At 48.2% G+C, this 24607-nt stretch overlaps 1 protein-coding gene across 1 annotated transcript in view; it reads left to right on the forward strand.

Moving 5' to 3' along the window:
* Dscam (DS cell adhesion molecule) overlaps window positions 1–24607 on the forward strand; it is a 563164-nt gene that overhangs the window by 474339 nt on the left and 64218 nt on the right. The window contains exons 19-21 of the mRNA XM_071615768.1: window positions 645–800; window positions 8324–8457; window positions 23659–23812. Coding sequence (XP_071471869.1) covers window positions 645–800; window positions 8324–8457; window positions 23659–23812 — 444 coding nt within the window. The remainder of the gene's footprint in view (window positions 1–644; window positions 801–8323; window positions 8458–23658; window positions 23813–24607) is intronic.

Below are 24607 nucleotides of genomic sequence, written 5' to 3' on the forward strand. Positions count from 1 at the left end.
ACATTCAAGGTGAGCACATGGATGTCTTGGCAGACGCATGCGCTGTGAGCCGCTCAGCAGGATCAGGCTCAGGAGCGGACCCACCACCTCACACACGTTTCCTATATTTTTCCCCTAAAAGATACAAAGTTTCAGTTATGCAAGATGAACAAGTTCTGGAGATCTATTGTACCACCCAGTGACTACAGTGGCTGCGTCACCCACGTGGGATCTGTCACTGGGACAGGTGTTAGCTCAGACATTTGAGACAAAGTTAGGCACTTGAAAATCTGTGGATATTAGAACTTTAAAAAATAAAAACAAACACCTTAACTTGCGGGAGCTTTCTAATGAGCAGGAGGGAATCACAGCGTGAACCCGAGCTGTCGGGTTCAAGGGCCACTTGTGGCCAGCAGCTGCCTGGGGCTGCAGAGTGGCACCTGGGCTGCAGCTGACACTGCACTGGGATGGCTCACTCTGAGCTCCAGGTCAGTGTTCTACCTGCTCTTCTGGGCAGTCGGCTGTGAGAGATTTTGCAAATGGCCGTGCACGGTGTCAGTGTCACATGGGGCCTGTGTACTGCCCCTCGAGTGCTTTCAGACAGTGGGGACAGTGTGGGAGCACTGATGGCTCCACGATGGGACTGTCTTGTTCTTTTCCTCCAGAGCTGGGCGAGATTAAGAACGTCACCACCACGCAGCCGTCCCTGGAGCTGGACGGGCTGGAGAAGTACACCAACTACAGCATCCAGGTGCTGGCCTTCACCCGCGCGGGGGACGGGGTCAGGAGCGAGCAGATCTTCACCAGGACCAAAGAGGACGGTGAGACTGGACGGCAGCGGGCGGAGAGCGCAGCTCCTGGCTGCGTGCCCAGGGACACACTGGGCTCCTGCCAAGTGGCGGCACTCCAGGGCCAAAGCCACCTAGATGCTCTCAGCCTTCCCCACCAGCTGCTCTTGGCCTCACTCGGGGAAATCCTGGCTGCCCTCAGGACACTCTGCAGAGCCACTCAGGCCCCGGCCTCCTGGGCTGCCTGCACTCCAGCTTCCCTTGGAGCCCCTTCTCCGTAACTCTGTAACCTTTCTCCCCTCCTTCCCCCCCCTTTGCCCTCCCCCTCCCCCTTCCCCCCTCCCACTCCCTCCCTCCTCCTCCCTCCCTCCCTCCCCCTCCCTCCTCCTCCCTCCCCCTCCCTCCTCCTCCCTCCCTCCCTCCCCCTCCCTCCCCCTCCCTCCCTCCCCCTCCCTCCCCCCTCCCCTCCCTCCTCCTCCCTCCCTCCCTCCCCCTCCCTCCCTCCTCCTCCCTCCTCCTCCCTCCCTCCCTCCTCCTCCCTCCTCCTCCCTCCCTCCTCCTCCCTCTCTCCTCCTCCCTCCCCCTCCCTCCCTCCTCTTCCCTCCCCCTCCCTCCCTCCTCCTCCCTCCCCCTTTCTCCCTCCTCCTCCCTCCTCCTCCCTCCCTCCTCCTCCCTCCCTCTCCTTTCTCTCCCCTTTCTCTCCCCTTTCTCTTCCCCTTCTTCCTCTTCCCCTCCTCCTGTCCCTCCTCCTCCTCCTCCTCCTCCTCCTCTTTTCTGTTTTGCATTTTGGGGGTCCAAGTATTATTTTAAACAAAAATACCTTTAATCTCAGAACCTCTGCACCTGTTTTGTGTCCTCTTAGATTACCTGTAGGGCTTCTCACCACAGCGTAAGCTCTGATTATCACACCTTCCTCTTGAAAATTGCGTGCTGGCATAGGTCATGGTATTCTGGGTTAGTTAAATCGCTTTAGAAGGCCTTGCTTTAAGAGCTTCACATATGTTTTGTTTTTTTTTTAATTCTTACAAGGATTCATGATGATTGGGTAAAATTTTAAATCACTGTTCATTCTGTTTGAGGCTATTCATTCTTGCTGTTCCACACAATTTGGATTGGGTCATGTGACCAGTACCCAAACCTGCACAAACCATACAGCAAAGGGCTTCCTATTATTCTGAGGGAGACCCTCAGGTGCCTTCTCTGAGCTATTTAAGGAGCAGTTCAGTTCCAATAAACAGCAGAGCAGCTGCCTGCAGCTCAGTCAAGGAGGCCCAACTGACGTCAAGTGAATGCCCTTCAGAGTCGTCCGGAAACGTTTCAGCACAGAGTCACACCAGAGATGGTGCCAGCTCAGGTCCCCACACACCCACGGGCCCTCCTGACTTGGCTCCCCACTCCCTGTTGTTTTCAGGATGCGGTAGCCCAGGAAGTGGGAGGGTGGGGGCGAGAGAGCCGTTACCGTTTCGTGTTATCTCCTGTGTATCTGTAGGCTTGATGGCTAGAATCTCAATCCTGTCCCCCTCCCACACGAGTCCGGGAAGTAAAGCTGGGGACCCAGGTGCGGCGGCAAGGCCTGGGACTTCTCCGCAGCCTGTCTACCCACTGGCCTGATTTCCCGGCACTCAGAGGGCTCACTTCCCCTGGGCGCTGTGCGCTGATCTCATGCACTGATGTCAGCAAGCAGAGCCCTGCTCCCTGGTCAGCCCCATCTATCCACTCGCACACAGGATTCCCACTGCCACTCGGTCCCTTCCCAAGTCAGAGTGTCTGTTCACAAATCAGTCCTCACCAGCCTTAGTTTTTCTACAACACACAATATAGTTCCAAGGAAGGTGCAGGTCTCAGCCAGTTCTGCTCAAAGACGTTAAATTAGTCACAGTGCAGTGCCGTGCCGTTAGCAGGCCACTCATCCTGAGCGATGTCCACCAGGCTAAGCCCTGAGCGAAAAGAGCCACAGATCGATTTAAAATATAATAGCCAAAGAGCTATGTGAAGGCCAGCACTGTCCCTACTGCCCACGGGCCTTGGAGCACCTCACCTCACCCTCTCTGGGCGAGATAGTCCTCATGAACAAAGCTGCCGCAACTGGACCACGTGGACCCAGTGTAGAAAACAGGCACCAGGAGCCATCTGGCTTGACCCCAGCGGGCTGCTCTGCTCCAGAGCCTGGTTACTTGCTCTCCACTCCCTCAGAGCAGGGTGGAAGGTTCCTTTGCATTGCTGAAGAGTAATGCAGATGTCACTGGGAGGATTATTTAAAGAGCAAATGGATCTACAACACAAATTTCAACATTGGCATCTTTCAGGAGAAGGTACAGAGTTCCAATAAGAGGCGAAGGCTCTCCATGACTCTGACAGGCTCACAATTTTGGATCAATTTTTAACAAATCCTCTAGTTTTAAAATCATAGAATTTAATCTCAAACCTTGACCCCCAAGACCCAAGGTCTCATTGGCTGAACAACTCATCCCTGCGTCTGTAACCAGCAATGATAATGTCCGCGACGGGGAGACCCTGCCTTGAGGCTGCCAGATACCCCAAGAGGGGTCCAGAATTCCGCTTGTGCTGGTGGCCTGCAGAGCCGAGTGTCAACATTAATCAGAATAAATCAGCACTTTCAAAAAGAAGTGGAGCAGAGATTGGGTGGAAGAAGGGGAAAAATCTAATATAATGATGAGTTCATCTCCAGGAAAAATTCACTAATTTACCAAAGGTGGAGAACTGTGCCAGCCACCTTTGTGGTCTCAATATCTGATATAAATGATGTTTGAGCAGTTTATAGAAGTGAGTGTAATTTTTTGTCTGATTGAAAGAAAGGACCAAGGCTAATCATCAGAGACGGAATACTTAATCCAATTAATGCTACATGTCCTGCCTGCTCTTCTACTTAGGAGATCTCATCTATTTGAAGTTTGGCTTACACTGCCAACTTCAATTAAAATATGGATAGAATGCCAGTAAAATAATTGCCAGAGTTCATTAACTTCTTCCTCATTAGGCATTATTTAGGCATAAGTTGATGTTTCACAAATAAAGAGAAATTACTATGTTAACTACAAACTTCCAATGAGCCCTGTATGCCTTAAATGGTTCCTAACCTTTGGCCCTAAGCCTGAAGCCTCAAGAGGCCTAAAGGTTCGGGTTGTGTGGTTAGTATAAAGAGGTCACCGGTCATCCTAAAGAGAGAACTTTTATCACCAGTAAAGACAAAATGTTTACTTTCGCAAAAGATGACTTGCAACTGAATTACTGGTTTAGAGAACCCATCTTCTGCACTTTTAATAGTTTCTCAATCTTTATCTAAGGATTCTTGGACTTATAGACACATTCTCAGGTCTGTGGTCATATTGTCAGGCCAAAGAATGACATCTAAGATCATTAAATTTTAGGACCCTTTAAATTTCAGGACCATGGACATAGTCTTGTAGTCTGCAAGTTCTGATCACATTTCAGATTCACTTCTTGGGCACCAGTCAATGAGAACTCTTACCTCTATTATTGCAGTAGGAATGCAGAAGATTATTTGTGTATGTGTCTTTCTACTTTTGAGCACAAACAATTAATTCTGAATTCTAAAACATCTGTGAGATCCTAATATCATTTTATTTGCCAAGAACAATAATCTAAGCACAGCCATGGGAAAAGAGAATGCAAATAAAATATCGTCCATTAATTTTCAATTGCCGCTTTCATTCTGCAGGCATCAGCTAGTTTCAGCCTTGATCTCTTTATGCAGAAGTAAACATTATATATGTACAAATAGAGACGGTTGTGCTCAAGTTCCAATATTTGCTGAGCATATTGCTAACGCACATGGCTGCATGAGGTGCTGTGGGGGAGAAGGCCGGCTGTAGGTAGAATTCGTGATCTTTGCTCCCCCTACCTTCGATTTACAGTCTCGTTGGTGGGACATCTGAACATGGAGCTTAGAGGAGAGAGACATAGACACAGGATGCCCTGGGTGCTCTGGCCACCCCACACCTCGAGCTGTAAGTGCCTGTGTGAATGGGTCTCAGTAGACCTTCCGGATGGGGTGTGTGTGTGTGCGCTTACACACCTGCATCAGTGCTGCCCTCAGCTGACAATGAAGGCATTGGCCCAGTGGGAAGGCCTGCCTGTCAACACTGCTTAGGACTCCAGGGAAACTAACCCTGTAGCCTGTGGGACAGTGTCCTGTGCACTCGAAAGTACTGCATCAATGACAGACCTGTATATCCCGCAGGGGATTCTCCACCTGTCACAAGCTCCCCACCCCAACACACTTATATGGGGGCTTTTCCTTCTTCAAAGCCAGTGATGGAATGGTCTCCATGCCTTCAAGTCTCTCTGAGTTCTCTCTCTGGCCTCGGGCTCCTCTTCCTTTTTAAATGCTTTCACTAGTGCAGTATAGTTATACATAATAGTGGGGTTCATTGTGACATATTCATGTACTCATGGAATATAATTTGCTCCATTTCAATCCCCAGTATTTCCACCTTCCCTCCCGCCTCCCTCTCCCTTCTTCCACTGGTCTTCCTTCTGTTTACTCATTGTTTTTACCATGGTGTTTTGTAGAGATGCACAAGTGGAATTCACCATGATGCGTTCACACATGCACAAGCATAACTGGCTCAATGCTGCAGTTTCTCCCCTTTCCCGTTGGCCCCCCTTGATCCTCCTCTCATTTAAGGGGCTTGTTGGGTTAGGGCAGGCCACCCAGGAAACGGACTTTTTATCATATATCTTCAAACACCATCACCTTTGCCATATAAGGTGACTGGGTCATGGGAGTGATCCAGCCATTGTGGTAAGAATTACCACCCATGCTCTGGGGCAGGGGCTGAGCAGATATGTGCCGAGCAGGATGGGGACCACCTTAGAATTCTGCCTGTCACACTGTAGCTCATGAAATCATGTTCCCACTCTTCAGAGAATCTGCATTGAGGATCTAGTCCAGATCTGGATACTGGTCCAGGTCCTAGAGACAGAGCAGGCTGAGGCAGCACTGGCTCATCACTCCTGAGTGGGCTGTGACAGTGCAGTAGAGAAGAGTCTAGAGGGGACATGGGACCCTGACGTCTGGCCTGCTGGTCAGGGAGGGCTCCCTGGAGGAACTGACATTTAGAAGAACATGAGAGATGAGTACGTTTTCAGGGAAAATGTAGAGGGCAGGAGACAGTTCCAGAGAGGGATCCCATGGCCCTAGATCACCGTCCACCCAGGGCCTGGAGGAGGACACTTTCAAGGACCAGTATTAGAGAACACCCCCCAGCCAGGAAGGAGCCCAGCCACTGGCCTGTCATGTCTCCATGGAGTTGTAAAGAGCTGCAGGAACTCAACACAGCCACTCAGGAGAGGAAGAGAATTCTAGGCTCTGGCTCCTCTGACTGAGAGGACATCCGGGACATCTTCTGCAATGAAGGTGGGAAGGAGCCAGCTTGGGAGAGAAGGTGCTCAGCCCAGTGTGGTACGGTCCACCTGAGGCCCCCACGAGATCCTCACGGAGCTGCGAAAGGCAGTGATGAGCTAAAACAGCAATGGCAGCTCAGTGGGGGAGGCCTGGCCTGGCCAACTGGGAGACGCTAGAAGACAGAATTCTCTGGAGGCTGCACCCTTTATTTCAACCAAGTAACCTTGGAGTCAGAAATTCATGAACTCCTGTGGCCAGGAATAATGAGATGTAGATCAAGTAGGTTTCCTAGACCTTCATGTTTAAAAAATAATAATAATGATAAAAAGATTTCCAAAATGTCGTCTACCAAAATGTTTGATAATAAAAGATTCTGCCTTGATTTTTTTTAATGAGAGGAACCCCTCCCTCCTTCCTAATTCACACTTAAAGAAGCATCTCCAGAGGAAGACCTTCAATTGCGGTGGAAACATCTTTCTTTTGCTCTCATATTTCACTGGTTTACACAGTAATTAACACACAGCCTCGTGTGACAGAAACAGTGGTCACACATAGCTTGGAAATGAGCAGGTAGCACCTGGGCTCCTGGAGAGACACAGGCTGCTGGGAGTGCCCAGCAAGGGGGACATGACCACAGGAGTGCTCACCAAGGGGGACATGGCCACAGGAGAGGAAGCAGGGGGAGAGTGTTGCTAATCCGGGGTGTCTGTGAGGATGAAAAAGTCACAAGCGCCCTCTTCCCTGGGTGTGCATAGGAGTCCTGGGGCTCTGAGCCAGCCTGTGGAAGTCTTGGTGACCCCTCACCTGGGGGAAGCCCAAGGGCAGGTGCCCAGGACAATGGAGATGTTCCAGGAGCCATCGCTCCCTGGAGCTCCCTCGTCTACTTCACTGCCCACAGGACTGGCCAAGAACTGACATGGAGGCCTTCTGTTTCCAAAGGGTGACCACGTCCAGCCCAAGCTGGTTCTCCCCAGAGCCACTGGTTGTTTTGTTGAGACTCAGAAGAGTGAATGTGACAATGATGAGAACCACATTCGACTCCCAAAATATCCCCTGAGCAGTTCCGCTGTCCTCGGAGAAGGAGAGACTCAGGGATCCTCCAGGGCTCACCTGGGACTTGCTGGCTTGAATTTCAAGGCCTCCCTTGGGCAGAAGCCATCGCCCATGGACAGTTAGACCTCAGCCTTGAGGCCCCCGCCACAGAGGTGCCTGTGTGCCTTCCCTTCTCCTGGGCCTTGCCCTCCCACCGTCCTGCCTCTCAGCCTGGAGACCGAGGACGAGGACAGGGAGGGTGTGCAGTCAGCCTCTGCCCCGCCCGTGCTGCACAGCATGGCTGCCATTTCTGCCTTCTTGAGTGGTTTGTGGAAGGAAGTTTGCTGTACATACATACATACCGCCACCCCTTGACCAGAAGACACTCCCGTGGGCCACATTGCCGTCCCTCTCTGGGTACAAAGGAGCCACAGCAGGTGCTGGGCAAGCAAGAGTGGCCGCTGGTGACCGAGGCCATTCACCTTCATGCCTCTCTGCCACAGAGGCAGACACCCATCCTTGCCTCCTCAAAGTCACAAATTTTAGAAGGAACAAGAGTGACAGAAGCTAACCCCTCCAGCTGTTCGGCGATGGGAGATCACGGGGACCAAAATGGAGGAAAAAGTCTCTCCAGGAGAGCAGGAACTAGACCCGCGGCTGTTAGTTCATAGGCCGCCATGAAATGGCCTCACATTTCTGGAGACCAGAAACCCAAGACCAAGGTGTGGCCACAGTTGGATGCCCTGAGGGCTGTGAGGGCTCCAGGGCTGTCCCCTGGGCTGCAGGTGGCCTCCTTTCCCTGTGTCCCTTGAAAGCATCTTCCCAATGGGCACGCGTTCGCCTGTGTCCAACTTGCTCTTTTAACATATTGAGGCAGGGCCCACCCTAATGGCCCCATTTTAGCTCATCCGCCCCTTTAAAAGTCCTGTCTCCAATAAGGTGGCTTTTCTGAGGCAGTTGGGGTTAGGACCTCAGCATATGCACGTGGCTCTGTTGTGTCCTGGGGGAACCCTAGAACCAGGACCCCTCCTAGAGCTGAGTGGGAGGGGCGGGCCCAGCTGCAGGGGGGTCCTGTGGGGCGAGGCCGACGCCCCTGTGCGGCTCCGTCTTGTGACTGAGCCTTGGCCTTTTCCAGTTCCAGGTCCTCCTGCAGGCGTGAAGGCAGCTGCGGCCTCGGCCTCCATGGTCTTCGTGTCCTGGCTCCCCCCTCTCAAGCTGAACGGCATCATCCGGAAGTACACTGTGTTCTGCTCGCACCCCTACCCCACAGTAAGTCGGTGCTCACCAGGTGCCCTGCGGCCTCCCGGGGCGCTGCGCGGCTGTTCTGGGCAGTTTGCTTCGTTGCCCGCCTACTTGGGTCTTTGTGGTGGTTGTATTTGTCCCCGATTGTCTGCACATACACAGGGAAGTCTTTTAGACCTCATTTGAACACACTCCTGCAACATGATGAGGGACGTGGCTGTGAGAGTCATTGTTTATTGGGTGAGTCCCCATGGCACGGCCAGCGGCTCTTCAAATCCAGAGCCAGGGGCCTCGACTGCGCCTTAATTGACCATCAGTGGACAACATGGACACCATGATACCAAAATGATTTGTTATCATTACCGTTGTCACTGTGGTCCCGATGATAAAGCGGAACAGTTTCTGAGACCACGTATGAAAACTTACCAAAGAAAGGAGTTGTCGAGAAAAGAGAACAGAAAAGTGGGCTCTGGACACTCCCTCTGTGGGTCTCCGGCTCCTGGCTTAGCAGGTCGCAGGTGGAGTGCTTGGTGAGCATTTGTGGAGTGAAGGCAGGAACTCCTTTTGTTTCTATTGCAATAAAATATATATCACGTAATGTTACCACTGTAACCATTTCTAATTGTGCACAGATGGAGGCACTGAGGACACTAATATTGTGCCCCCATCCCTGGCCCAGAACTTTTCATCTTCCCAAGGTGAAGCTTGACACTCCTCAGCTAGTCCCTGTCCCCACAGGGTGCCCAGCTGCCCGTCTACTTCCTGTCTCTGAGTTTGACCCAGGGACCTCAGGTGAAGAGGATCACACAGCGCTTGTTCTTTCCGACTGGCTCTTATTTCTGGGAGAGCGATGTCCTCAGGGTTCACGTTGGAGCAGTGTCAGAATTCCCTGCTTCTGTCAGGCCGAGCAGTCTTCTCAAACTAATTCATTAACTTTAACTAAAGTGACGCGTTTCCCAAGTCCAGAGCCTGTAGCGCCCTGAGGCTGGTGCAGGGCAGCCAGGGAGGGCCTGTGTGTGGCCCACCCAGCTCCAGGTCTCTGCTGAGAAAAGTCACATTGTGCCTTCGCTGACATGTGTCAGCGGCAGCGCCTCTGCCTCCAAAGTACAGATTTAAACGCAAAGAGTTGGGCTCCAGAACATTTTTGTGAGTTCCCTGTTTGTCCTCAAATATGCCCATGAGCTGCCACCAAGCCCAGGGTGCAGAGCAGCAGACTCCTCCAGGAGCAAGTGCCTGCAGTCCTGTCCTCTGCTCAGGGTAGCCAGTGTCTGAGGACCCCCCAGCATAGCTTCTGATTTCCTCGGTGGCCCCATGTGTCCCCATAGCTACCAAAGAGACATAGTCGTTGCTGAAGAGGCTCACTTTCCACTTGAGCTTATTTTCATTCATTCATTCATTCATTCATTCATTCATTCATTCATTCATTCATTCACAGAGCCATTAATCTATCTCCTGTAAGTCTCATCTCTGCTATCTTGACTTCCAAAGCTAGAAGCGAATTAGCAGGGCACTGGAATGCCACCAGATTACTGTCATTCTGTCCTTCCAAAGTGATCTTTGTTTTCAAACTAAAAGTGTGAACCTGGTAATTGGAGCTGGATCTTAGTGAGGGGTGTGTACAGGAGAGATCCCCTGGCTGGAGGGAAGCAGTGGGTCACAGCAGGCTGTGTCCTCCAGCCTGAGAAGTACACACAGCAAAGCAAAGAGCCAAGTATCGATTCCCAAAAACGTAACCAAGGAGTCTGTATGATGTGGGGGGAGTGATTTTCCCAGGGACCCTCTCTCGTTCTTCACAGAACACAAAATTGGACCCGCCAGGACCCTCTCAGTGAGACCTTACCAGAGAAAGAGAAATGGGATCGAATCAACCAGAAAAGGTGGGAAATAACTGAATTTCTCACCTGCTTGACATTTTGCAACCACTCTGAGGGCATCTCTGCTCCGCCTTTTGGCTGTATTGAAAAGCACTACAGATGTAGGTACAAGCTGGTCACTAGGTACCCGTGGGCTTCTGGGCAGCGTCATCGATTAAGTTTTGCCAGAACCTCCCAGAAACCAGCTCCGTCCTCAATACTCAGTAGAGTGAAGTGAACTCACATCAGTTTTACTCAGTCTCCACAGCTACATTACAGTTACTCCACTTCAAACCTCATTTGAGACCCAATTGTTTTTCAATAAAATACCTTTACAGGTCAAGATCAGAAAGAATTAATACATTTCAGATAGTGAATACTTATAAATTCCATACATTACTGTTTTAATATGGAATTAATGAGAAGCTACAAATTACTGGAAAGGTAGGGTTTTGTCGTTGTTTTTCCAGCTTTAATTTATGTGAGTCAATTTTAAGCCAGAAAACAAAAGACTGTCAAATTGTTTGAAGTTTGTGCATTTCCAGCTATGTGTCAGAATGAACACCAGGGGGCAGCACCAGCTTTGCACTTTTCCTTGTCCGTAATATGATTTTTTTAAAATTTTTTTTTTGCTTTGAAATGATTTCATAGCTGAATGTAGAACATGGGAGGGTAAATCAGGACACAAGATGCCCTGTAATTTGATCTTCTTTTAAGAGTCCCTCAGCGAACCTCCTCACTGCTGTTAATTTTCTTGTAAGATTACCAATTCATCTCTTTTCCTTGAAAAAGGACCTCGTTAAGACTTTCTGCTCTAATATGTAAAATATGTTGTCTAATAATAGACATTTATTTCATGGTATTCTCAGTTCATACTGGTAAAAGATATTAGGATTTGAAACTCCGCATGCGGCCAGACAAGTTACATTTACCTGGTTCATTTACCTGTTATGTGAAAACATTCATTCCTCTCACCTTGAAGTCCAGCAAACAGTGAGACCGCTGCCTCTCGACCAGGCACTAAAACAGGAAATCACAAAGTTCATCTGCTTCAGAATATCATCCATGTTGTTTGTGGATTCTGGCCATTAATTTCAACATATCATGTTTTGAGTTACTCATTCACAAACTATGATTACTAATGAAAATCTAAAGAAGTAAAATAACTTTTCAAGGTCCCAGGTAGAAAGCAACTAAGCTATATTTCCTTTCTGGGGCTTCACCCTACATAAAAGCAGTCTGTGAAAAGTTGTGCATATTAAACAGGTACCAGGAACTAGAAGCTGCCTCCTTCACAATGCCAAATTTACTTACATAGAACTTAGAAATTGAGTTAAGAGAAACTTTTCATTCATGAAGAATAAACATTAAAAATCATAAAAAATTATACCAATGAATTGTGATCCATACCAATGATGCTAGTTGCCACCCATGCCTGCACACAGCAGGTGCTCAATAAGTGTTGCTGAGGGGCAGACGAGAATACACCAGCACTATTCTTACCCAGAACCCCTTGGGCAGCTGAACTCCTCTCAGCATGGCCCCCACCGTCACTGAGCAGCCTTCTAGGAAGCAGGGGAAGTACCTCACACCAAGTCCCGCAGCTTTAACCCCAGGTGCAGGTGGGTCGGCCTCCCAACCCTCCCAAGATGGCGCTTAAGAAAGCCCCGGTACTGCTGAGGGCAAGGGTGGGCTGCAGAGGACCCACATGTGGAACCAAGCAAGAGGCGGCTGGCCTGACCACCCGTCTATCTTTATGTTCGTTCATTCCCTCAGAAGTCGCCGTGGACCTCCCATCTGTAAAACCCCCACCACCTCTTCCCACTGCTGTCCCTGTTCCCTTTTAGTATCCGATGTCAGTGTTCAGCTGTCTTGTAGTATTGGACAGCCTACCAGGCACGGTCCCTAAGCCACATGCTTGGTGTTTCATTAAACAGAAGGGGGGAGATGTTGAGGGCCACAGCCGAGTGGGGATGACGCATGGCATTTTTGCCAGAAGTAGTGGTTGAGAGGTGACGCCAGCAAGCCATTAAGATGATGACTTTTGAATTCTCGCGGAGTTCCCGTTGAGTTCTGGTTGAGCTCTCGCGGGGATTCCTGAAGAGTTCACATTGGTTGGGGAAGTGCCGGAGGAGGGATTTCCAGTTGGTGGTTCCTGGAGGAGCCGAATGGCATTGGGGAGAGTTCCCGGGGAGTGTGTGTGGAGTGTGCTGGTGGAGTTCAGAAATAAAGTTTGTTCCTGCTCGAGTGGCTCGTGATTTGTGCCCAGCCAGACTGCGGCACTGTCTGCCTCCAGAAGCCCTCCTCTTGGCCTCCATATCCTCTGTCCTTCTCCTTTATGGCTCCTCCTTTTCCGTCCCCTCCTTTGAGGGTGCATCTTCTAATGCTCTTTCTTACTCCCTCTTCGTATCCATTCCTACCTTCACGTCGCAGGGGATCTCTTCTTGCAGTGTAACCGTCATCTGATGTTACAGAGTTCAAACTCCTCATCTCTTACTCTGTGTATGTAGTGAACCAATTGGTCCCACATTTCCAACTTCCTGCCACATAAGTCCTCGTGGAAAGCCCAGCAGGACTTCATATCCAAAGGGCCCAGCACTAAACTCATTCTTGCCCCCTTCCCTTCCTGTTCCCTCTATCAGCCAATGATCCAACCACATTCTGTCTTCTAATTAGCATCCTGCAGTGACCGTTGACGATGATTCTTCTTCATGTCACTCATTGCCTTACGGATTACCAAATCACTTATTCATTTGCACAACAATATCATTGAGCACAACCTTGCACCAATCCTGTGCTGGGATCCAAGGGTGCCATCAAGAGAAGCTACCTGCAAACAAACAGCTTGACTTTTCTCTCACACCCATGGCCATGGTTTGTTGGTGGAAGCTCGGCGTCTTGTTATCTTCGGTCCAGGGCCCGATGCAGGTTTTACAGAGAGGGAAAGAAATGTCCAGCGAGGCTGGCATGGGCACTAAATGCTCCAGCAGAAATGGATGGCCAGAATTTTTCCCGCGGCCTCACCCTACCCCAAGGGAGCCAGCAGCAGTCTGAGCATGTGTCCAGAAGCTCTAGGGAGCCAGTGGAGGTCACCTCCCTGTGGAACTTGGTAGAAGCACAGGCGAGAGGGTTACTCAAACAACAGGGACAGAGGTGGTTTCCTGGGACATGTGCACAGTCTGGCTCGCAAGAGAATTAAGTGATGGATCTGGGGCAGGAAAGGGGATCTGACCAGAGGAGGCGAATCTTCAGAGTGGCCTGCCGTCTCGCGCCCTCTCTCATTGCCCTCCTTGCCTCCCATGTCCACTCCTGGATCTTGGCTCAGGTGCTCTCTGGGGAGCCAAAACTTAGGCACAGGCGTCCACTCTCCACTCCAGCCCACTGTACATGACACTGCCCAGTGTCCCCCAGCTCTGAATCCCGCTGGCCATCCCCTTGTGCGAATGTCCTAATGACTGCTCATTTTTCAGTTAAAAGCATCCAGAACCTTCAACGTGGCCCACAACTCCCACCAGCCTCAAGCTCGACTAGCCCTCCCACCCCTTTGCTAAGGCCCCCCACGCCCCAGGCAGGTCCTGCGTGGGAGCCCACGTGTGTGTGCACCTGTGCTCGCTGGTTCCCCCCCAACCCCCTCATCCTCCCACATAAATGCTCTTTCCTGAAGCCTCGGCCTGGGCGCTGTATTTTCACTCCGCCGGGTTTGAGCACTGCCTGGACCCAGCCCCCATGCTTTCTACCTGTGGTGTACAAGCTCACGTTATCAGGACCCACAGGGAAATGTGTGTTGCAACCACAATGCAGCGCCACACACACACACACACACGCACACACACACACACCAGAAGCTATGGGAACAGCGCCTACACTTACTGCATGTAATGCCCACTGATATTTTCTGTTCTGCTGAATTTTTTCTACTGTATTCTATTTTTTAATTGATTGTCGTGTCCCACTAAATGCTTCAGTGACCCACATTTTTTAAAATACTGTTTCACGTCGGTTAATCCTAATGCCTGCCTTATGCAGGAGATGCTGTTATTGGCATCTTTGTTTTACTGAGACTGAAATGGGGACAGTGCAGGCTGGCCTGGGTCACACAGCTCAGCACCACGGTCAGCCACTCACAGCGGCCACACTCTGAGCCTAGCCTCCCTCATGAAGGCCCATGTCTTCCCCTGGAAGCCAGCTCTGTCCTGCCCCAGGACTCCCCAGCACTGACTCAAATGACCCAACCTCTTGCCCTGCCGCACATGGGCGTGGCTTGGCCTCCTCGTGGCTTGTCAGTTTCTTCACAGATACGGTTAGTCACTGTAGTGCCTTGGAGAACCCTGGTGCTATCCTGAAATGGACATTCAGCAAACGGCGCAGTGAGTTAGATGTTAGGGATGCTACTGCGTCATCCAGGGGAGGCTTCTCGCATAGGGAAGCCCCTGCTTGCTGGGAAAGTGTGTGGCCACCTGGGGAGGCTCCCTGTCTCGTGAGGATTCATAGCTAATACCCGTGCTCTTCAGTCACTGATGCGGAGAGCATTCTTCTATAGCTCTACCTGAGTGACCCAATGGAGGGTCTCTCTGTTCTCTAACAATAAATCAGGAAGTTACGGAGATCCTCAAGTTGGCCTAAGAATAGCGCATCGTGTTCCATTTGCATGTATCCAGTTCATCAAGTTCATAAGACCTTTGTTGAGCTTTTTGCATGACAAGTACGTGCCAGGCTCTCTGGGCTCTGATGATCTACCCTACCTTATGCTAGACCCTGCATCTTGTCACAGAATTACACAGCTGCAAGAAACCCAGGACATTTCACTGGGGCAAGGATACATCTAAGCATCCAAGACACAAAATTTATTCTGGTTTAGAAAAACTCTTGGGACATTTATTCTTGAAGACCCCTTGGATATACCTCTGTATTTAATGGCCATCTCTAATATAATGATTCTCCATTCATCTTTAAAAATTTTCATCATGCAATTCGCACCTCTTTATTCGACTTCTATTCTTAGGGAGACTAGAGAGGAAGTCTGTGTTATATCTCAAAAGCTCACTCTTTAAAAATAGTTTTCTTTCCCTTTAACCTGTCCTTACTAAACCAGACAATCGCCGCTCAGTCTTGTCTGTATTTAATTCTCTTTTTAGGTTATCACCAGGAGTCTTTGATTTCACTGGGCTTCATGTAAAGTTGCTACACTTGGTCGAGACACAGGTGACCTGTACCATAGGGAAGGCCACACTTCAGCCTTTGAAATCCTGAGCTCAATATTGTGATTTACAGACCCAGGGAGAATAAAGCATATATTCAGATGGAATTTCTGCATGTCATCACTCCCTGTTAAGTCTCTTCTGAAGCACAGTCTTACAAGATTGCTCGCCCAACTGGGCAGATAATCTTCCAACAAGAATTCTGGCTTTGAGCTGACATCCATTCGTCCTAGACAGCCAGCATATGCCACCCTGAAACGTACTTCTCCATTGCTGCCAAAAGCTTCCTGAGCATCCTCAGACTAAAATACCCTTTTTAAAAAGGGAGTAGACTTTATTTTTTTTAGCACAGTTGTAGACTCACAGCAAGATAGAGCAGAAGATGTGGAGATTTCACATCTCTCCCAGCCTCCTCCACATCCCCTTGCCACGGCTTACTGGGGGTCCATTTGTTACCATTGATGAAACTACACTGACATCATTACCACCCACATCAGGGTTCTCTTGGTCTTGGACAGCCTATGGTTTGTCCAGATGTACAGTGGCAAGTACTCACCACCGTAGGATCCCACAGAATAGTTTCCCTCCCCCCATCCTCTGGGCTCCCCTGTTTATCCCTCCCTCCGTCCCTCCCAATTTCTGGCAACCTCTGACCTTTTTACCATCCCCATGGTTTTGCAAAACAATTCCCTTTCAATCAACTATCTTCTGGAGCCTTTGAAGGACTCTGGCTTTGAAAACATGTTATCTTTTTGACTTGGCCTGACCCAAACATGTTGTACTATTTAAGGAATTAAATTGGCTCCAAATCACTTTCAATTAAAAGTAATGGAAATAGCTATTTTCCCCCATACTTTCTATTGTGAATACATCACTTTTATTCCTAAAAAAATACTCTTTTTCACCTATTTCTTTCTTCTATGTGAGAAGTTACATGTCACTAAATCTGTTCTTTCCTGCAGAATTTTTCAGATAGGTGACCGCCGTCAGGTTGAATTAATAATGCACTTTGACAGGTAGTTAGGGTGGCAATAGTAGGGACGATGGTGAGGGGATGTGGCAGAGTCATAGCGAGGGAGGTCAGGTTGGGCTCAAGTGCCTGGGACCCCGGGAAGCTGCAGTGCGGTTGGCTGATGAGACAGCATCCTCAATCCTCAACATCCAGAAACCAGTTTCCTTTGTACCTTTCTGAATACCAACTTTAATTCACTTGCAAAACATGATAGCAATTTTTTGTACATATATTTGAAAAGCCAACAAATAAAATGTATGGTGTTTGAAAGGCTTTTAGTAAGTGGCCAGCAATGACATCCACAGCGGCCGCTGCCATCACCTCAGCAAAGTGCCAAGGAAGCCACTGGAACGCGCTGGCATCAAGTAAGGAGCTTTAATACCCTGGCCTTTCCAGATGCTGCCTGCCAGCCTCTGCCTTCAGAGATCCTTATGCCATAACATCGTCTGTTGTCTTTTAGAGATGAGAACAATGAAATAACATGGAAATCAGATCAAAATGAATTATACATAGGAACTTTTAAAACTCTCAGGTTGACTCAGCTCACTGCTCCTTCTTAATGGAATCCAGGCCATTCCACCGACACAAAGTAAGATTTTTTTGTGTGTTCCGAGAGTTCAGTTTCTCTGTAATTAAAAGAGCTCTCTGTTTTGTTTATTTTGCTTTGGGGGAGATGTTTTCTTCTTTATCTCTGCCGTGAACATTCTACCTACAAAATCAGAGCTTTCAAGATTATTAAAGAGTGTGTGTTAATAATTAGATATCAAAGCTTTTTAAAGCACCCTGTTTCTTTGATAGAATTAGTTTCTCATTAAAAAGTTAATTGAAATTTTTTCAAAGTGGGATTATTTTTATATCAGTCAGACAGGCTGGATCACTTGAAGCCCCCGACTTCAAAGTCATTGCTACACCTCTTTTCTCTTTTGCACTCTGATCATTCTTGGGTCATCACTAAACTCACCTAATACATAAAGCACTCTGTACTCATTCCAGCCCCTGGTTGGGAGGTGTGGACTCAGCATAGAGCTGGGGGCTTAGGAGAGGCAGGACAGAGGCGGTCCTCGCTCTGAGACCCTGGAGCCCAGCAGGGAGAGAGACTGCAAGACCTAACCCACAAAGGAATAAGCCAGGGCCTGAAAAGACCCGTGAACAAAGGGCAGATGTGGCCCCTGATGGAGGGGATTAGAGAAGGCTTTACAGTTCATCCATTAAGCTAAATAAACGTGAGGGATTTGGAGATGGATTCAACAACTGTGGGGTAAACACCTATTTTTATAGAAATCATTTGAAGTGGCTCATTGTGGCTAATTTTATCTTACTGGTGAAATACTTCTTAAATATGAAAGGGGAAAAAAATCACATCGACATCCAAAGGAAAAATGAACTGTGGATGAAGACAGGTCTGGGGCGAGTTATTCCAGGGTTCTCATGGGGACATGGAAGCACTAGGTGACCCTCCCGGGAACCCTTGCCCTCTACAATAGACAGACTGAGGAGCTCCTTAGAAACCTCCTCCTCCCAGCAGACCTGAGGCATAACTCAGAAGGTCCCGGGCTTGAGTGCGAGCAGCCTGGCTTGGCTGTCACAAGATTTATGCCAATGGCTGCGTTTTCCACTGTGTACAATTCGGGGGAGGCAAACACGTCAGAAGTCTTGTAAAACTTTGCTATAAATATATTTTTAAATCAAATACATGAAGTTTCCATTTATTTTCCTAGACATCTTGCAAATATTAATCCATCTCCAACTGTGACAGAGACAGTTTTGTAAAGGGAATTCAAATGATTTTATTTCTGGATTCTGGTTGGGATTGCTCAGAATCCTATCATGCCTCATTTTTAATTAACCTTCCCTTTGCCAACTCATGATCATTCTCGATCCGTGGGGACAAGAACTTACCTTGTAATCTGCATGAAGACTCTGAACTCAGTAAATGACATGAGTCCAAACTCAGTGATGATTTATGAATTCTTACCATTCTTAGGCCTGTTGTTCAGAGTCTTTTCATGGATTTTATTACCACGGCCCAAAGGAGAGAACAGTGGTCAGCCAGTTTGTAGCTTCCTTGGCGTCTGGTAATTATCGTCTCTCCTCACCCACGGCCCCACACTCCAGTTCAATGGTATCCGCACAACACCCCACCACTCCCCCAGGGAAATGATCGTCGCCCTCCTAGGTACAACATCTGTGATCATTTGTTTTAACTCTTGAGCGTGCATCCTCAAATAGAATCCCAGGCCACCCCTAACAGCGCTGTGGACGGTCTGTTGCATGACATCAGTGAAGGTCTCCACTCTTCTCATCCCACCGTCCTCTTGTATAGACCCATAAAATAAGTCCTGTGGCTGCCACTTAGAGCTGTTTCAACTGGGGGGTGATGCATAATAAATGGGCTCAATTTTGGACTCTGATGGAGTCAAGATATTTAAGCACCTTTTCAATGAGAAAAAAGCAGACAGTCTTTTCTTCAGACAGCTAACGGAATTTATGACGACGGCAGAGGAATCAGCAACCTCCAGCCACAACTTCCCAATTACACCATGTTGCTAGATCCACCAGAACCAGAAGTGAGCTCAGGCAGAAGTCCCCAGGCCCAGGCCCCTAACTCTGGAGTCAGGAGCCTGGGCCCAGAGCTTCTAGGATGTTCCTGCCTCTGGACCTTCACGGTCAGGACCGACGTCCAGCCCAGTTAGCATGGTTGGGTTAAGACTTGGGCATGCTTTAGGCCCATCAAATCTCCAACTGCCACATCTTGACTCTGAGGGTGAGCACTGATGGCTATAGATCTACCAGAAGAAAGTCGATACTTGGATATTTCAATATGAATCCCGAGGCCTCCATTTCTCACCTCCACACGCGTTTCCCCCACCGCCCCATCAGGAGCACTAACCCCCAGCCCTGCACCCTGCGTCACCCGGGGCACAGCCTCTGTGTTTCCTCCTGTCGCCTGTCAGTGAGGCTCCCCTAGGCTCCTTTCCACCCCCCTCCCTTGGCTCTTCAAAGTCTTTGATGCAGCTTTACGCTGATATCTCAGGAGAAGTCCAGAAGTCAGGTCAACCCCTGCTCATGGAACTTCCCCGTACTGGGAGTAGAGAGCCTCTGCCGAAAATGCTCGTGGAAATCAGCACACCTGCTTGCTCACACACCGTCAGACTGTCGGGTGGCAACAGCTGGTATCTGATAATAACAAAATTAACAAAACGTAATCATAGGCACTGCTTTGATAACTCAGATTAAAATGTCAAGGACAATGTTTCATAAGGAGGCAGTCCTCACTACCCCTCTTTCTCAGAATATTCTGGCTGAGCATTAAGGATTTAATCATAAAGATTTGCTTCACTACCCCAAATGAGCTTCTGATTAATTTTTCCAATTCCATCTTTTCCCTTCTTCCTTACTTGTGCTTCCTCTTAAAAGGCTAACAGTAGTTGAATCATCACCATCCGTCTCTATGAGATCCTGTTTAAATTAATGTTCTGTAATGTGTGGGACATTGCTCTAATGGAGACATTTCCTATCCCCAGGCGTTCTCCAAGACCCCCAGCCTCCCTCCCTCCTTAACCCCACTGACCTCTGAAGGAGGCTCCACACAGCCTCCTCCCCAGGGAGAAGAGACCTACCCTGTCCCTGGGGCCAGCCTCCACCTCCAGGTGTGACGCACTCCCCCAGCTCCATGTCCATCAGATGCCAAGTTCCAGGGGCTTCCATGGAGCTCTAGCCCCTCCCATCCGAGGCAGGAGGGCACACAGCCAGTTCTCAGCAGAAAATCCTACTCCAGACTCAGCCTCTTTGGGGTTGGATGACTGGAAAAGAGCGAAACCATCACGTCCTGCATGGGCGGCTTCATATCTTTTGTTGGAGAGAAGGTACAGGCATTTGGGGGGATGTTGTCACCTTTAAGGCCATTGCCAAAACTTCAGCACCACAGGAGAAGTCAAGTTACAGAGACACAAAGAAAAGGAACCAACTCTTCACTGTCTGAATCATTCAGTTGGCAACTTTTTGTTTGCCCTCCTGCTGAGGCAAGGAAATGGTGCCTCATTGTGGCAGATATCAGGGGAATATACAGTGGTGTCAAAGAGTGGAAACGTCAGTGTAGCTGACTTTCCCAAGGAACCCTCAGGAGCCACTGGGCAGTCCCTCTTCTTTCCACTCCATCTGGAGGAAGTTTCCTTCAGTTGACATTTTTCCTTAGCTCTTGGGTGGTGTTCTACATCAATGGCGAAGCAAACAAGGTTGCTTAAGAAAATATCGTTTTGTTGTTGATTTCAGCCAAGCTTCATGTTTCTGGCAAAAATACAAATAAAATAGATATTTTGGAGGTAATAAAAGATGGTTCATACCTCATAGCCAAGATGCATATTGAGTTTTAACTAAGAGCTACACATTCTCTACGGAAGATCTTTTATTTTGTAAATATCTTTTCATGCTTCATCGATGCTGAATGTTCAATGAGAGCAATTGATATAATTTGTCTGTCATAAGCTTTGTAAAATGACTCTGCTAACAAGAAAACCTCAGAACGTCCCACGAGACAAGCGCATGCAGTGTTCCTGGTTTGCCAGGAAACAAGGCAAACTATCACAAGACAGAGCTGACTTGAATTCTCTGCTTGATTGCAAAGCTTGTGTGACGTATGCAGCCTACTGAGCCGCTCAAGATTTATTTAACAGCTACCAAGGGGCAAGGAAGTCCTTGTAGCGTTTGGTGCTCATACTTGTGTACATTCCTGTTTCTACCTGTCAGCATTTTTTTTCTGCATGAATGACTTGCTTGAACATTTCCTTTGGTGTGAGTGAGGAATCCATTCAGCTTCTTGTGTCTCTGAAAACGTCTTTCTTTTGTTTTCATCTTGAAACATGCGTGTTGACTATTGAATCCAAAGTTGAGTTTTGCTTTCCTTTTGGTACTTTGAAGATTTTTTTTTCCATTTTCTTCTTACTTGGATTGTTTTGGAAATGAAATCTGCCCTCATCCTTATCTACAATTGACATAATTTGTCTGTCATAAGCTTTGTAAAATTGTAAAATCAATTTACATTAATTTATCATTTATTTGAATAATTTATCATTCCCCCAAATATATGTCTCTCCTCTGGCTGCTTATGAGATCGTCTCTCCATTTCCAGTCTCGAGCAACCTATGATGGTGTGCCTTGGAGGACTTTTCTTAGTATTTTTGAGGCTGGGTTCATTGAGATTCTTGGCTCTGTGGGTTTATAATTTCTACGGAATTTGGAAATGGCCTAGCCATTGCTTCCTCGATAAATTCCTCAGTCTCTCTGCCCTCGGTCCTTGTCTTTGGGGACTCTGGGAAGTCCACCTGAGTGTCAGGTTGTTGGTCAGCCTTCCACTGTTGACAGACAGCTGACTTTTCATCTCTCTTCTGTCGTCCATTAGTACATCTTCAATCTGTTCTTCCTTCAATATCTAATTGGCAGACAATCTATTCCACAGTTTTTTCTATCTCACACTTTAGAATTTCATCTCAAGTTTGACCTGAGTATTTCTGTATTTTTATATCATTTAGATCTTCATTTTGAACACAGTGGAGTTACGACACAGCTATAACACGATGACCGTTTTATTGTTCTTCTATGATTAAATCAATATCTGTGTCAATCATGAGCCTGTTTTCATAGATATCATTATTCCTTTTTCTTTATGGCTCATGTGTTCCTGCTTTTGTGACATTCCTGGAATTTGTTTTATAACAGTTTTATTGAAATATAATTTGCATACCATAAAATTCATGCTTTTAAAGTGTACAATCCAGTGGCTTTTAGTATACTCACAGAATTTCAAAACTGTTACCATTATCTAGACATTTTTACGTCATTAGGACATTTTTATCATCCCCAAAACAGGCTCCACACCTGTTGTCAGCCCCTCCCCCCACTCCCACCTCCCACCCAGCCCCCGTCAATCAGTCTTCTGTCCCTAGGGACTTGTCTATTCTGGACACTTCATACAAAGGGAATCATAAATCCGTGTTCTTTTGTGATTGGATTCTTTCGTCTAGCATGGTGTTTTCAATTTATCCATAATTTGATAATTATCCATATTGTAGCATGTATCAGTATTTCATTCCTCTCTGCTTTAGAATAATACTCCATTGTAAGTACACAACACTTTTGTTTATCATCAACTTTCATCATTTGGTGGGTATTTGGGGCTTTCCCTGGGTGTTATTCACTGGATGTCCAACACTGTGAATTTTACCTTCCAAGTACTAAATATTTTAATTCTTATATAAATAGTCATGAATTCATTCTGGGATGCAGTGAAGTTACTTAGTAATGGTGTGGTCTTACTGAATCTTGCTTTTAAGATTTGCTAGGCAGGAGGAGAGCAGGGCTCAGTCCTAGTCTAACTGCTCTTCCCCCAGGAGAGAGGCCTCCCATACCACGCCCTGTGCCCCATGGAGGCTCATATTGTCCAGCATGGTGGGAACAGGCGCTATTCCAAGCCCCATGTGGGTGCCAAGCTCCGAGGCTGCCTGGCCTTCTGGGTGCTTCTCTCCCTGGCTCAGGGAGTTTCCTCACACGTGTGCAAGAGTCTCCACAGCTGAATGCCCAAATCGGGCCCTCTGGCGTTCCCCGTCTGTGAGCACTCCCATTCCCAGGACCCTGTGCCTCCCCAGGCTCTCATTCTGCCTCCTCACCCCTGGGAGGCTGCTGGGTTCCCTCTGGGTTCCCGTCCACGTGCTGTGCCCTCAAAACCCTCTCAAAGATGGCACCCCCCGTGTTATGAGGTTGACCTTGTCTGTTTCCCATCCTTCAGAGATCACTGTCATTCGCCACCAGAGGCACAATGCCTCTGAAACCACGGCTTCACATATTCCATGTGTTCTTTGGTTGTTGGGCAGGAGAATACATCCGGCTCCAGCTACTTCATCTTGGCCAACACCAGACAAGCGGTGGCCCATAACTCAGAGGATTATAGTACTCGCTTGCCACCATCAAAGCTACTGCAAAGAGAGATATCCACCATGGGTCCCCTAGATTTCCTGATTCCATTTCATGTTGCAAATGGAGCCTTTTGGGGGGTGTTGATGGAGGCTTCTCTGTGTTGTGTTAGCTGGTACCTTAATAACCTCTCTTTCAGGAATCCATGCATACCACTGGCTTCTTTGAATAAGAAAATGTTTATGTCTCCTCTCAACAGGTGATCAGCGAGTTTGAAGCCTCCCCTGACTCATTTTCCTACAGAATCCCTAACCTGAGTCGGAATCGTCAGTACAGCGTCTGGGTGGTGGCTGTGACCTCGGCAGGAAGAGGCAACAGCAGTGAAATCATCACGGTGGAGCCATTAGCCAAAGGTGGGCCCTGGAGTGAGGACTTCATTCCCTGCCATTCGGCTGGCCTCACTACCTACTTTTTCTGCAGTCAACCTGGCGGAGCTCTGAAAATCACATCTGTCCAAGAAACAGGGCTGCTGCTGGCTGGCCCTGGGCCCCTAAGCCAGCCAGGAAAGGGCTCCCCAGAGGGGAGTGCTGCAACCCAAAGTGTCTTTGGGAAAATTAGGAGAGGAGCCCCACCAACCACTTTGAATAGAAGAAAATCGTGGCATGGCCTTTCCCAGGGACTTCTGCTCTCCTCGAAACTCAGGTGTCTTACTTCTTAAAGAGAAATGTCAATTTTGAGATCTATGGGATCTGGAACCTTGTAAGTGTGAGGAAATCCTTGGCTCTACATCTGTGGGTAGAATGCTATAAACAAAGTCCTTAAAGGATAGTGAAAACCTGGGGTCACCCAAGAATCAAAGTTCCTAAGAATAAGTATGTTATCTTCACAGTTTGATGTTAGACTTGTCCCTAAAAATCCTATGTGAGGAATGCTCCTTCTCTTCTCCTGGTCCTCACTGCAGCCAATGTCTCCAGTCCCCCCCCAGCTGGCCCTCAAAGTGGGTCCATCTCCATCCAGGCCAGCAAGAGATGCCTCCTGATTTGGGGGCACAGAGCAAGGGCAGTTTATTACTGAATGATCTCTGGGACTCTGAAAGAGAAGCATTAACATTCCCAAATTCCAAATTCTCCTCTAAACATTCTTGACAATATGATGTTAATGTGATACCTAAGAAAGAGGCAGAATAAAATAGTGAGGGCAAAAGAGAG

Source organism: Marmota flaviventris, chromosome 8, assembly GCF_047511675.1.
Source record: "Marmota flaviventris isolate mMarFla1 chromosome 8, mMarFla1.hap1, whole genome shotgun sequence".
In the NCBI taxonomy this organism is placed as follows: Eukaryota; Metazoa; Chordata; class Mammalia; order Rodentia; family Sciuridae; genus Marmota; species Marmota flaviventris.